The 14,896-nt window shown below is 50.0% G+C and overlaps 1 protein-coding gene across 1 annotated transcript in view; it reads right to left on the reverse strand.

The window, feature by feature from the left end:
* LOC143493113 (midnolin) overlaps positions 1 to 9,504 on the reverse strand; it is a 14,766-nt gene extending 5,262 nt beyond the window's left edge. The window contains exons 1-3 of the mRNA XM_076991279.1: positions 8,697 to 9,504; positions 7,646 to 7,733; positions 7,330 to 7,392 (exon numbers count right to left, since the gene is read on the reverse strand). Coding sequence (XP_076847394.1) covers positions 7,330 to 7,392; positions 7,646 to 7,733; positions 8,697 to 8,920 — 375 coding nt within the window. The 5' untranslated portion in view covers positions 8,921 to 9,504. The remainder of the gene's footprint in view (positions 1 to 7,329; positions 7,393 to 7,645; positions 7,734 to 8,696) is intronic.
* Between the last annotated feature and the right edge of the window lie 5,392 nt (positions 9,505 to 14,896).

Below are 14,896 nucleotides of genomic sequence, written 5' to 3' on the forward strand. Positions count from 1 at the left end.
ACGTTTTCCATCACAACGCGGACCCACAGTGGCCCGGACCGCCTCCTTCTCCACAAAGCAGGTTCGCCCGGGCAGAAGTTGCCCCGGCAAAACGTCTTGGCCGACACAGACACCTCCCCACGTCTGCAGATGTTTCTGACGACCACCAGACCTTAACAGTGCCCTTGGAGGAGAACACCCCCCTCCCCCACCACCACCACCCCACACCTCCCACACTAGCAAGGACTCTGACCCCCCCAACCCCCCCGGCAGACGGGACGCTGAACAGCTTTGATGCCTGTGAATCACAACCCACAGCAGTGGAGTCAGTTCTGGCTCACCGACAGCCCTTGGCAAGATCGGGAGGCACGACCCTCCACCGTGTCGTACACCACATGAATATTTTTACACGTGAATAAATGTTTTCTTAATATTATACCAGATAACTATGTACTTACCACTGTTTACAGATCTACTCTAATTTTAGCATGAAATGTATATTAAACATGGCACGTGTGATTCTTTTAGATCTGCTGTTTGTGTGTGGGGGGGTGTGAAGAGGTGGGGGGGGGGGGTATGAAGTGTGCTTTGATCTCGTTTGCTCTCAGATTTGCACTGTGACGCCAGAGCAGCTCAGTCTTGGCGTTTCCGTGGAAGCCTTCCTCTTGAGACGTAGGCCGCGCACGACCACAAACCGAACATACGCGCACACACACACACACACACACACACACACACACACACACACACACACACACACACAATGTAAAAGTTAAACATTCTGACAGGGCCTAAATATGTAACTCCTGGGAACCCCGAGCATAAAGGTTAGTCATGTAGGTGTGTGTGAGCACAGGTGTGTGCGTTCTACGGTGTGTGTTTGGTGTTCGTGAGCGTGGGCAGATGGCATTAAGTTTGATTGACAGCTCATCCCTCCGTCAGGCACTGGTCTCCGTTGCGGGCAGAGGGAGACACCAGAGGACTCTGGGAAACGCACAGTACCCTTTTCACCAGGCACGGTCCGTCTTCAGAACCGCCACAGCGTTCACTGCTAGCCCCATTTTAATAAGAAAAAGAAAGAAAAGAAACCTGACTGTAGCACACAACCATTCCTAACGCTGTAACCGCTGTAAAAAAAACTCATTTTCACACCGAGCATTTCAGGACAGAGGACGTCTGCGTGTACGTCGCTGGTTTTGACCCGGCGTTTACACAACGGTACGTCAAGCGTTCGTGCCCACGTTCAAGCAGAGATCACGCGACTATGCAGACGAGAGCTGGCGAGGCCTGCAGTCAGTAGGGGGCGCTGGAGAGAAAGGTGGAGAGCAGGCGGTGGTGGTGTGAGGGGGTGCGGGTGGGGGCGGGGGTGTGGTTACAGAGAACACTGAGGTCGGCATGCAGAACACACAACACGACTGAAGCAGATGAAATGTGCAGGTGTGTGTGTGTGTGTGTGTGTGTGTGTGTGCAGCGAAGGGAAAAGGTGACGGAAAGGGGGAGGGGCATGTGCAATTCAAAACAAACAAACAACAAAAAAAAAACACTCTGACGCTCAAAGAAATCGTTTGCAGGCATCCCTTCTCCTCCAACCGCTTTTTAAAGAGCAATGTGGGGGGAGGGTTCCTTGGGGGGGGGCATAAATACCACCAGCATGAACCACTCGCTCTGGCTGCTTTCAGCTCACCAGATGGGGTAGGGCCTCTTTGTCTGACGCAGTCGACCCGAGGGAGATGGAGAGAGACAGAGCGCCTCGGCCCTCTCCAGAAGGAGCTGGCACTGTCAAATGTCACACGTCGAACTCAAAAGTCTGAGCGAGGCTCCAGTTCTGATCTGCTGCCAGGTCCCGCCCCAAAACCACCCCCTCCCCCACCAGGAAGCAGCTCCAGGTCGCCGCAGACGACGGCCCGGTGGACCGACGAGCACGTTTTCAGGTCCTGTTCTCTCTTCAGTCGGAGCCTAATAAAGACCGATCTCCCTATCGTTTCGTCTCACGCTTACACGTGAACGCTAGTAGCGGACCACCCTCCATAACCTCGGCGTCCCCGTGCGATATCAGAGCAGTCACGCGCACGTGGAGCGGACCGTCTTGCGTGTAGAGAAGCTGTTGTGTGTTGGGGCCTCAGGGCGAGCTCACGTGCATCTCGACCTTTAATGGCGGTGACGATGGGGGCTGTGAATCTCATCACCGCTTTCAAAGAGCTCAGCTAGGACCCAAGAATGAGTGGAGATTACAGCAGACCGCACATCTCTCTCTCTCTCTCTCCCTCTCTCTCTCCCTCTCTCTCTCTCCCTCTCTATCCCCCTCCTCGGTTTGGAAAAGCCCAGTCACGATAGCGACCACTTCAAGCACAAAAGCGAACAGCGAATTCGAGTGATCACGACGCGAGCGAACGCGTGGTCTGTGTGCATCACGTCCTGCAGCCGAACCCCAGAGGAGACCTCATTATGCACACACACACACACACACACACACACACACACACACACACACACACACACACACACACACACACACACACACACACACACACACACACACACACACTACAATGTTGCTAAGAGAAGACAGTCTGCACCAATACATGGACAACATTAGGTAAACATCACTTCTATATTCTACAACTTGCTCTCGTTTCACTGTTGTGTTGCATCTTTGTCTAGCTGCCCAGCTGCTGTATACCAGTACAGATCACTCCAACAGCAGCCCGAGGCTCTGGGGCTCTGGGGCTCTGGGGCTCTGGGGCTCTGGGGCCCTGGGGCTCTGGGGCTCTGGGGCTCTGGGGCCCTGGGGCTCTGGGGCTCTGGGGCTCTGGGGCTCTGGGGGTCTGGGGGTCTGGGGGTCTGGGGGTCTGGGGGTCTGGGGCTCTGGGGCTCTGGGGCTCTGGGGCTCTGGGGCTCTGGGGCTCTGGGGCTCTGGGGCTCTGGGGCTCTGGGGCTCTGGATACATAGAGCTGTGGTCCTTCCATGGGCTCCTTCTTGTAAATCACTTCATGTCTGCATTCTTAAAAGCTAGTGAAGGGCTATCTCATCTTTTTCTGGAAAAAAAGAGTGATGTAAACTATTACTGTGGCTGATGGCGGGTGAATAGATTACATTATTAAGGTTCACCCAGGGCAAGAGGAGACTTCATCTCCACCCGCCTGTTTCTCCATTGATCCGGAGGCCACATGGATGGCCCTCAATCCTCACTACCTGCACTGTCCCATTAAGAGTCAATGATTTCCAATTACGTCTGACCAGAGCTCCACAGCACTGCGTTTGAGGCGGGGACCGGACTCGGTACTGCTCACACCCGCAAACCCAACACAGACGTCCTGCTCACACCCGCAAACCCAACACAGACGTCCTGCTCACACCCGCAAACCCAACACAGACGTCCTGCTCACACCCGCAAACCCAACACAGACGTCCTGCTCACACCCGCAAACCCAACACAGACGTCCTGCTCACACCCGCAAACCCAACACAGACGTCCTGCTCACACCCGCAAACCCAACACAGACGTCCTGCTCACACCCGCAAACCCAACACAGACGTCCTGCTCACACCCGCAAACCCAACACAGACGTCCTGCTCACACCCGCAAACCCAACACAGACGTCCTGCTCACACCCGCAAACCCAACACAGACGTCCTGCTCACACCCGCAAACCCAACACAGACGTCCTGCTCACACCCGCAAACCCAACACAGACGTCCTGCTCACACCCGCAAACCCAACACAGACGTCCTGCTCACACCCGCAAACCCAACACAGACGTCCTGCTCACACCCGCAAACCCAACACAGACGTCCTGCTCACACCCGCAAACCCAACACAGACGTCCTGCTCACACTCGCAAATACTAGTGAGTCCAGGTGCATTTATGACCATCATTAGCGGCAGACCACACACACACACACACACACACACATCACAGCAGACCAACAGGACTTCCACACCCAGGAGCTACTGGGAGATACTCTTGTGTGCTACAGCTTATTAAATTAATGACAACAGCTCAAGCCCTGCAGTTTCAACCAGATCTCCGAAAGCCTAAAAGAATCACAGATGAAGAGTGTATTAGTGCATTAGCTTCTCGAGACAGGAAGTAGTGATGGTTAGAGTGTGGCTGACTGTCCAACAGCAATGTCTATTTAGCCTTGAGCTCTAAAAAGACTCACTAGACCGTCTGAAAGATCATTAGAGAGAGGATGCAATCAGCAAAGAATCTATTCAGTCTTTCCTGAGGTATGTGTGTGTGTGTGTGTGTGTATACGTGTGTGTTAATGGCAGCGTGATCAAATTATCTTTATACCACTGAGGTGAACTGGGGAGAGGGGCAATGTTCGTCGCACCCCTCTGTTGTCTGTTACCCCATATGGTGATCAATAAGGGTGCGCACACACACACACACACACACACACACACACACACACACACACACACACACACACACACACACACACACAGAGGGTCAGCTCAATACAAATCACCCATTTTCCAATTTGCACCTCTCCATATTTATACAATAGTGCCATTTTGTCAGGGAGAATGAAAAGGGACAAATGGGACAATGTGTGTGTGTGTGTGTGTGTGTGTGTGTGTGTGTGTGTGTGTGTGTGTGTGTGTGTGTGTGTGTGATATGTGTGTGTGTGTGTGTGTGTGTGTGTGTGTGTGTGTGTGTGTGTGTGTGTGTGTGTGTGTGTGTGTGTGTGTGAGTGTGAGTGTGAGTGTGTGTGTGTGAGTGTGAGTGTGTGTGTGTGTGTGTGTGTGTGTGTGAGTGTGTGTGTGTGTGTGTGTGTGTGTGTGTGTGTGTGAGTGTGTGAGTGTGTGTGTGTGTGTGTGTGTGTGTGTGTGTGTGTGTGTGTGTGTGTGTGTGTGTGTGTGTGTGTGTGTGTGTGTGTGTGTGTGTGTGTGACGGCATCACTACTACTGATTAGGAGGAAAAAGTCCGTCAGTCCTCCAGGTCCATCACCACACTCGTCTGTAAGCCACGCCAGGCCTCCGCCCTCTTGGGTGGGGGAGTGTTCAGGGCTCTGTGCTCCGTCGGGGACGTGTGGCCTCCACGTTTGTGGAAGGCTTTCAGACCCCCTGCACCAGTGCATTGTTCCCGTTTTAGCTGCTCAGCTTTTGTGAATCAATGAGCTTCAAAGAAGGGGACTGAGTAATGCAGAGAGAGAGAGAGAGAGAGAGAGAGAGAGGGAGAGAGAGAGAGAGAGAGGAGCCCCTCAAACTGGAGCCCCACAGCAGACACCGGGCTTCCTCCACGTCTGATGAAATCTCCCACAGCACGAGAAGGAAGCAGAAGATGCCATGATGTCATGTGCTGAAAGCCTTGCGCAGACCCGGCACAGAGCAGCGTCGGCCACGCGCAGGACCGGCTGGGCCCCACGGCGCCCCCTAGCTGCAGGCTGTCGTATGACCACTCCGCACTGAGCCGAGCGGAGCACTGTGCTAGCCTGCTATAGCCCCACGTACGATGTCAGAGAACAGAAGAATCTACTCCGTCCATATACGGCGTCCCCCTTACGCCGTCATCGCTGTCTTTCCCTGTCAGTGTCTCTCTCTCCAACTCTCTCTTCCTCTCAGTCATTCCATCGCTTTCTTTGTTAGTCTGTCTCTCTCTCTCTCTCTCGCTTACTGCAGGCAGGAAAATGGGCCATGCTCAGTCAGTCTGCTCCACGGGCTGTCTGCTCACCTCATCTCTCTCTCTCTCTCTCTCTCAGTGGAAAAAGCAGAAGGTAGCACACAAACGGCCTGGCCACACAGACAAAAAAGGAGTGCTTCCTGAACCCACCACCCCCGCACTCACACTCACACACACACACACACACACACACACACACACACACACACGCATGCACACAACTCCACACATATGCACGCTATAAAAAGGGAGAAAACAGGAAGAAACCTTTTCTCACAGACACAGGTATGCACGAGTGGTTTCAAACACGTGCGCACACGCGCACACACACACACACACACACACACACACACACACACACACATCACAGCTCCCACAGTTTGAGGCAGGATTTCCAGGTTATAAATATCTGCTACTAAGGAGCTTCACCTGTGCACAAAACCGCATCTGTTAACTGACAACCACCAATGCACACGTTCACACATACACACACACACACGAGCCACTCACACAGACATACACGTACACACAGACAGGGGAAGAGAACACCAAAGTTCACAACATTACTTTCACCACCCAAAACACATCTCTCTCAAGACGGAACACCCATCCTAAGTCTCAGCACCCTCTATCTGAAGTACCAGCTGAGACGCGGGGACACTGGGACACTGGGACAACGTCGCCATCGTCCGCACGCTGCTCATGAACACAGGTCTTGTACAGACCAGACCAGCAGCGTTCAGGGTCGTGCTGGGTGAGAAAATGTGACAGAAAAGCCACAAATAGTATTTCTTTCAGATTGAGAGAAATTGAGTGTGTGTGTGTGTGTGTGTGTGTGTATGGAGTGGGTGTATACACACAAACACACATTTTTTAACAAGAGAGGAAGAGGAAGACGGTGAGCAATGAAGAAGTTGCCTAGTTATAATACGAATGCCTTCATAAGACGTTTCTTGGAAATATTTTCTTATCAGCTCGATTCTCTCACCGCTCGACCACACACACACACACACACACACACACACACACACACACACACACACACGGATGAAGTAAAGCTGACTTCACACGGCGCAAAACCCAAAATGACATGCTATCATAACATACGCAGGGTGGAGTCCGTCTGGACTTGTATGGCGCATGCACACACACACACACACACACACACACACACACACACACTCACACAGAGATTTAAATGGGCAGATTGCCATATCTTCAGCAACATGACTCACCCATCCTGTGTGATTTGCTTACATGGAAATACTGTACTAACTTAGACTCAGAACTATGTTCATCAACAGTGCCGTGTCTACAAGGAGCCCCACACACAACCAAACATACATTACAGACTGCACCCCAAAACATGCAAAAGGGACACAAAGTGTTTGTGTGTGTGTTTGAGTTCTCTGCATGTGGTATGTAGATGGAAATTTGTGTGGGAGTTTGTGCATACGTATTTGTGTGGCTGTTTGTGCATAGCCTTGTCTGCATATACACGTGTTAGGTGTGTGTCAGTATACATACGTGTGTTAGTGTGTGTCAGTGCTTATGCTCGTGTGTTTCAAAAGGCAGCTGGGGGTGGAATGCCAGCTCATAGTTTGTGTGTGTGTGTGTGTGTGTGTGTGTGTGTGTGTGTGTGTGTGTGTGTGTGTGTGTGTGTGTGTGTGTGTGTGTGTGCAGGTGTCTGATAATCATGCAGGTTAGTGCTGACTCTTACCTGAGTCTCAGTCAGACTCTCCAGCGCCTGCATGATGGACTGCTCCGGTCTGGAAGCCTGAGTCTGAAACAAAAGAAAACAGCAAACACAGACGTGTCACAGACGTGTCACAGACGTGTCACAGACGCGTCACAGACGTGTCCGCCCCTCCCCAAAACACCACAAGCCAACGGTTGCAAAAACAAACCCCTCCAACTGACACACTGGAGCATAACAGCTCACCAAGAGAGAGCACATGCTACATGTTTTAACAGGAAATCAAAGTGCTTTTCCCCCCTCATCCCCCCCCCAGTTTTCCTTGGTCTAATTCTCTTACCATCAAGCCCGCTTCTACTGAGGGGACCAGCGTCAACTTGCTGCCATCAGTGACCCCAAAGTCCTGTAGCCTTCCTGTGGTCAGTCTCCTGAACGGAAACACAGACGAGCGTTAGCGGCACACTAACCGAACATCGTCAATAGTTGGTTGCAAGCTGCAGCCAATACGAAAGTGAAAGATTTTCTAAACAGGTTGCGCAGTCAACAACATTTCAAGACGCTTTCTCAGAACGGTCCTTCCTGTATTCCTGTAATGTAAGAGTAGTAAATGCCCTAGTTTTTTAATTGCAGACACGGTAAAGTAACAGGCCAGGGTCTGTACTGGAGATTATGAGATTAAGCTCAAATAGAACCGGGATCAATAAACCAGCGTACACAAAGACTCCCCCAATCCCACATCTTCCCTCTCCAAACAAAGTTGCGCAGCTAAGTTGAAGCCCAGCCTTTGCTCCAAATTACGCCGCGGTTCCTCGGGACGCCTCTGGTTTCCCGAGCTGGGCTTCATTACGCCACGTCCGGGAAACCGGTGGACGTTTACGCTCGCCAGAGGAAGCCTTCGCCAAGTCTACCGTTCAAAAGGCTTGGACCATGACACAAAACAAGTGACTATATATATATATATATTTGTGTGTGTGTAAACGTGTCAGTAGAGATGTTACATCCACTGTAGGCTATTTAACCACACACACACACACACACACACACACACACACACACATTATAAGGTAGCCTATATATAAACAATTGGGCCGGTGCATTGTTAAAACCCCTGAACACCCTCCTGTGACTAACGCCAGACTGTGCTCGAGTCTTCTCGGGTGTTGAAATGCACCACGCAGGAGATCCGAGCCTGAACGTTTTACAGATCACTTCATAAAAGTGTGCAGGCTGGCGTTTATTCCACGGGTGTGTGGACGTGGCATGAAGCGATCAGACACGCAACAAGAACACCGGGCTGGGCTACTGGAACAGGAGATCTTCTAAGATCTTTTAAGACCAGACGAAGCCCGTCGTCTCCCATCGCGAACCTCCCGAGGAATGTTCCGACTCACGTGTCTTTGTGTAGAAGTGCGAGTCTCTCCTTGGGTACCCTCAGCTTTTGAGAGAGTCTCCGTTTCAGCACCTCCACCGTCTCTTCCAGGGGGAGAGAGAGCTCGAAGCGAGTGCCCGTGGTCGAGTGGATCGATAAATTCATGGAGTGCTCGTGGCCAAGCTCCGGACACCGGGATCGAGATCCGGGATTCGTGCAGTTCCGCGTCTCGGTGTGCTGGTCCATCCGATATCGCGCTGATGATCGGAGAACTTGCAGCGCCGCCGGTGATCGAGACGTGTGATGGAGTCCGTGCGCTCTGGGTGGAAAGACGACGTGTTCTTCTTGTGTTCTCCCCAGTCCCCCAGGAGCATGTGATGGGTTCTGCGCCGGTTCTTCGGTGCGACGGCGAATGAAATATTCCTCTCACGTTAGAAACCCGGCGCCAATCTCCTTTTGTTTGTGGACGTGGATTATTTATTCACACCACTGAGCTCGTCGTGAAGTTATATTCCATATAGTCCAGAGGTCCGGAGAGCTTCGGAAACCGCTGCTGTGCGCGCAAGACAAAACCCAATTCAATGTCAACAGGCCACCACGTCTACGCAGCAGATGCCAAATTCAGGCTTCAGTGGATTTATCTACAAAAAAAATCAAGTTTATCTTAAAGAAGCAACTGGCCGTAAGAGAACTAAGAAGATTTGGAGAAAACGCATTGAGAAGGTGAAGACATGGTATCACCGGGCATTTGTCTCCGTCCCTTGTTCGATCTAAAGTCCAGCTGCACGCATGTCGCCAGCTCGGTTTGTTACGAGGCCCGATTGTGAAATCCGCCCACCGCCCTGAACAGCCAATGAGAGCATTCGGACAGACCGCCTCATCCAATCATCGGCCTCTGCGTAACACCCACATGTAGAACACATCCCGCCCCCTTCTCCCTCCTCCCACGCGAGCGCCGTTCTGACCAATCAGCGATGTCCTACAAACAGAGACGTTCCGTACCGTTCTGTCCAAATCATTCATAACAGTTTAGTGCCAGGTGAATAAAATCAGGGTGCAGAAAGGCGAGCTATTTCGCATATATTAAAACACGGAGCACGACTGCAGGTTCGTGCACAGGACACGCTGTTAAAACGCAACACGTTTATTATATTTGTATTATAAACATCCGCCTCCCAATTCTGCGAATCTCCTATGGCGCCAGGTCACTGTTGTGATCGAGTATTTAAACTACAGTCAAACCGGAATGTCCTGTTAGAAATCCCTGTTTCGGCGCAGTCAAGCACAATGAGTCGTGTATTCTGGACCCGGTGACCCGGTTTACTCCCACTGTAAGTGATCCAGGCACCGTGGCCGTGTACCAAGGGCGTGCCCTGCAGGCTGGGGTGGCTTCCCCGCGGTGCCCTGTCATTACAAGTGGCACACATTGTCTGCTAGTTTGTAATTGTCTTGTAAATTTGTTCTTCGCTCACAGTCTGCCAAGCCCGATTCATATTCCACTGCAGACCATCGTTGTGTCTGAGTGTAGGCGGGCTTTAAAAGTCCTGCTCGGCGTGCCAAGTTAGATAAGCAGGAATTTATAATGCGTGTGTAATCAAAACAGTCTGACCTATAAGGTACCGAACGGGACATTCTAGCATTATGAAACCACATTCTTCTTATATTTGTCGTGCAAACTGGGTGTGGCGTGCCCAGGTTACAGTAATGTGACTCACGCAATGAGAGTGTGAGCTGTGTATTTTACACACGCAGGAGGAAATTGGGACACAGCCTGTCACCATGCCAAGGATTAGATGGCGGATGTACTCCCCCACACCTTTCTCTGGGGACACACATGACGAGTGTGTCTTCAAGGCATCACTTCTTTAGGGTTGTTTACGAGCCGAGTGTGGAAGTTTGGAGGACACGGGAGCTACATTCCGAGCGCGCGCGCGAGGGAGCTAGGCACGAGGGAAGTCCACACACACACGGATCGGCATGGTTCTCCCCGTAATCCACACCCCAGAACGGGACGTGTGTGATTAAAACACGTGCAAGTACCTCACCATAGCGTCCTGTCGCAGGTGTAAGCGCATAACCATTAAGGTGATACGGAACCGTGACCGAGCCCTTTTGTCCTATCCGACAGTGTCGACTGTATCAAGGACAAAACGGTCCTTTATCAGTGCACCGTTATATATCACAGTTTTGCTGATAAATGTAGGTGTGTGTGTGTAAACAGTGAAGGCTGCGGACGCAAAATGTATCTCGCATCGCTGTGTTTTTAAGATGCACAGGGTTGACTGCGGCGAGACTTAATGTTGCTGTGTGTGCACCAGCGTGAAGCTGCATGGAAATGTAATTATTGAAAGAGGAGGCCATGATCAGCCTCGTGCTGTGTGTGTGTGTGTGTTCGTGTGTTCAGAGAGGTTAGCCAAAGCAATGACGTAGGAAACAGCAGATACGCAGCAGCAGAGAACCACTACTCCATACCGTAGGCTTAAAATAGCCTTACTCTCTCTCTCTCTCTCTCTCTCTCTCTCTCTCTTCCAAAGGCTGCGTCAGTGCCCTCACAACCCACCCCCTCGTCTTTTCTCTCCCTCCCCCTCTCCTGTTTCTCTCCACTACTCCATTATCTGTCCTTCTGTGTATGTGTTTAAAACAGAGAGAAATTGTGTTCATGCGTATGAGAGAATGTGTGTGTGTGTGTGTGTTCGCTCTCTCTCTCTCCAACAGTAAAATCACCAGTGCTAATTAACTCCCACAACAAACTCCTACAGAGTTAAACAGAGTAACTTTAACTGTGTAGGAGTGTCTTTAACACTGATTTGACTGCTAGACTCTTCACGTTCTCACTTCCTCGTTGTACCCCTCCATTCGCCCAGCTTTGTTCTGGACCACTAGAACATTACAAGAGACTAGTTTTCACATGACACAGAGATGTGACCTGTGATACAGAAATATCACAGAATATCACGGAAAATATTTTCAGTACGCTGGTGTAAGTCGTGTGATATCAAAGGAATGCATGCAAAATACTACAGGCAAAAAATGAATTTACAAAAATTAAACATACACGTTTCTTATGCTTTTGTCTGAATTTTTTGAAGTGAGATAAACGAATCGACACTATAATGAATAACGCAGTTCATTTCTATTCTGTGCTTGTGTTGGGTAGACGTGTGGTATATGGATTACAAATCTGTTGGTAAGAGATTAATTGTAGTCCTAAATTCTAAATGGGTTTTTCAATACGCTATTAAACAGTATCGCTCTCAGTTTACAATAAATCATCTTTCTATAGTATTGTTTTACTGCTGGACCGACCCAGTCTCCCCTTGAGGAAATGCATGTTTGTTAAAACACGTCCGTCTGATGTCAGAGCCGCGTGGATTCGCAGAACTGGACCTCTCCGGCTCAAGCGGAATCTTTTCAGCTTTGACGTCAGAAGAACCGGGACGAGCCAGATTCCGCCGCCTCGCGATCCCGCCGTCCACACGCGCCCTCTCTCCGCCCCCCTTCCTCTCGGCCTCTCGCGCTCCGTGCGCCTCACCGGTGTGGAATGTGGGAGCTCGTGCCAAGGAATTCCAGCGCGCGGTATCTCACTTGTGAGCTGCACTGACGCGCGAGCTCGAGGACGCAGCTATCCCGGAATTCCCGAGCGCTCGTGTCGTTCTGCACCGACTGTGAAAGCGGGTTTGCAGCTCACGAGCTCGAACAACGGTTTAACGATTGCTTACCGGTCCGTGCAGCGGAATCGTGCAGGTGTCCGCTAAATGCGCGAGTCAAAGCTACGCGTAATGAATTATTTCACAGTGGAACAGTAATTTTTAAAAGCATTTTCTTAAAGTGAAAGCGAAAACAAGAGAGAGAGAGAGCGGTCATTCTTAAACACCTGGCTCAACGTGCGATCATTTTACGGTTAGCTTATGACGCGACATTTCTACTGAACAGAGTTAAAATATAATCGCTTGACGTGAACGACCACACCTTTGTGGCAATAAAAACGATGCAACCTATCAGCCACTTTCTTAGGTAGTAGACATTTTTGTAGGGACTGAATGGTATCTGCTGTCACCCGCTATACGCTATTCTTTATCACTGGTCCGATTCTAAATATAGGTCTACCGACAGGGTTTTAGATGGGTGACCAACAATTCCCAACATAGCATTAACACTCACACCATAGCGACATTGCTGGGAGCGCCTCTGAGCTAGTATACGTTTTCAGCTAGTAGACGTTTGAGCTGGTTTTTATTTATCTTTCTTTATTACACATGTCAAATGCCCCCTTGGGGTTGAGAGCATACCGCTTCTGAAATAAATCCATCCTGCTGGGATCCTGCGGTCAAAGTGACCCCTGACGCCAATTATACTGCTTCTGTACACTTAGAAAGTGTTAAAAAAATAGCAGGTGTGCAAATTGCCTAGTGGTAAAACAATCCCTTGTAGGTATTAAGACATCCTGAGAAATAATTACAGAGGCCAGTCCTGTAGAGGGCATCTCCTGTGGCTTTCTTTAATAGTTCATTGTGTGGGTGGAGTTTACAGACACCAAAGAGTCAGTCACCGTGGGGTCCTGCTGACATCACATCGCAAAAGTACAAATACAATCAATAAAATCAAAGGTGGAAGGGACGTACCTAGAAAAACATTTAATTCACAGTTTTTAATAAGTCCCATCCTGGGAAGAGTATCGTAGCTCTGTTTCGTGATGCAGTGGAGAATGTAGATGTGGAAGTGAAAAAGTGCCATGCATAATTTTGGCACATCTGGGTTTGTAGCACATCGTGTGCATGCAGACCTTGTGAGTCGCCGGGTCCAGTCCCCCACTGACCGTTCTGTTACTGCTCAAAACCTCAACAAACAAGGCAAGAAGACTCATACACTCTGGAGTGTCTGACACACCATCGGCCCATTTAAAGGGCAGCCATTACACAGACGTACACACTAACAGCACACACACACACACACACACACACACACACACACACACACACACACGGAGGACAGAAAACAATCACCTGGCACAAGGTCAGGGGGTAATAGCACAAACACACACTACATCTGGGGCAAATCTCGGACAGGCAGCCAGTGAGGCCTGAACAAAAATCCCCCAACCCAGTGCCCCAGTCACATGACCCAATTCTCAGAACCGCCTGCAAGGACCGGTGTGTAAGTTACGCTATGTATGGAACGAAGAAACGGAAGGGGATGTTCAGACCTTCGTCCACCTGACCAAGCACATGGCAGCTTTGCTGTGCAGCTGTTGTCTGAGCGATATCTCACCTCCAGGATGCGGCTTTAGCACACGTCCCCCACCGCCGGCTCACGGCGCAACTCTGGCGTTTACTCCGGAGCCGTAGCCTTACGGAAACTTCCACACGTTCGTAACAACGGAAACTATTTTATGGAGAAACTGACTGTGTCTACAATAAGCTAATACTCGGTGTGAGCACAGGTGTGGAATATCTGAGGATGTTCCAAAAAAATCTCCCCTTTGAAACTCTGTTCTGTGAGCTGAAGCAAAACAAGTAGGAAAAAAAGGGTCTTGGTTACAAAATGGAGCCAAAGATTTAATGCAACAGGTTGCTTAGTTACACTGTCCACCTTTAATGTGATTTGTAGCATGAAGTAATCGCACAAATGATCAGACGACATGTAGACCAACCTTAACATACAGTCCTGTTCTAAAGTTAAAATGGTTAAACTAAACACCATTCAATTGTTAAATTAAATGTGTTAAAATCATGAGAGAAAACACAACTTTTAATTTAACTTTGAGGTTTAAGGAACTGCGTAAGGTCAAATGTACAAAAGGAGAGAGGAAGCAGTTGTAGATGTGGGATGATATTTGGCGTATCCACAGAGAACTGTTCCCTGCGTATTTATGTCTAAAGAATTTTGTGGTCGTGCAGTGATTTGAGTGATGTCATTACTGGGATTCCTTGTGGAGTTTTGTGGATTGCTCACCAATCCAGTAAAGGTATAAAGGCCTTATTGTGAGCTCTTTGGGATTCCTGTAATGTCTGTTCGTTTTGTTGCGGCCCCCATAGTTTCTGTCACTCTCTAGAACCACGAAGCAACTTTCAGAACCTCTTTCACACCCATGAAAAGTGCAGACGTCTCTCAGTTCCTGCCAGCTTCGAATTTGGGCTGAAATGAGACAGATGTCCAGTAGATGATGGAACACTTCTGAGGCTGGAATGCCTATAGGCAGACACGGGTGGGGGTGGGTGGGGG

The sequence above is a fragment of the Brachyhypopomus gauderio genome, unplaced genomic scaffold (genome assembly GCF_052324685.1).
Source record: "Brachyhypopomus gauderio isolate BG-103 unplaced genomic scaffold, BGAUD_0.2 sc82, whole genome shotgun sequence".
NCBI classification, from domain to species: Eukaryota; Metazoa; Chordata; class Actinopteri; order Gymnotiformes; family Hypopomidae; genus Brachyhypopomus; species Brachyhypopomus gauderio.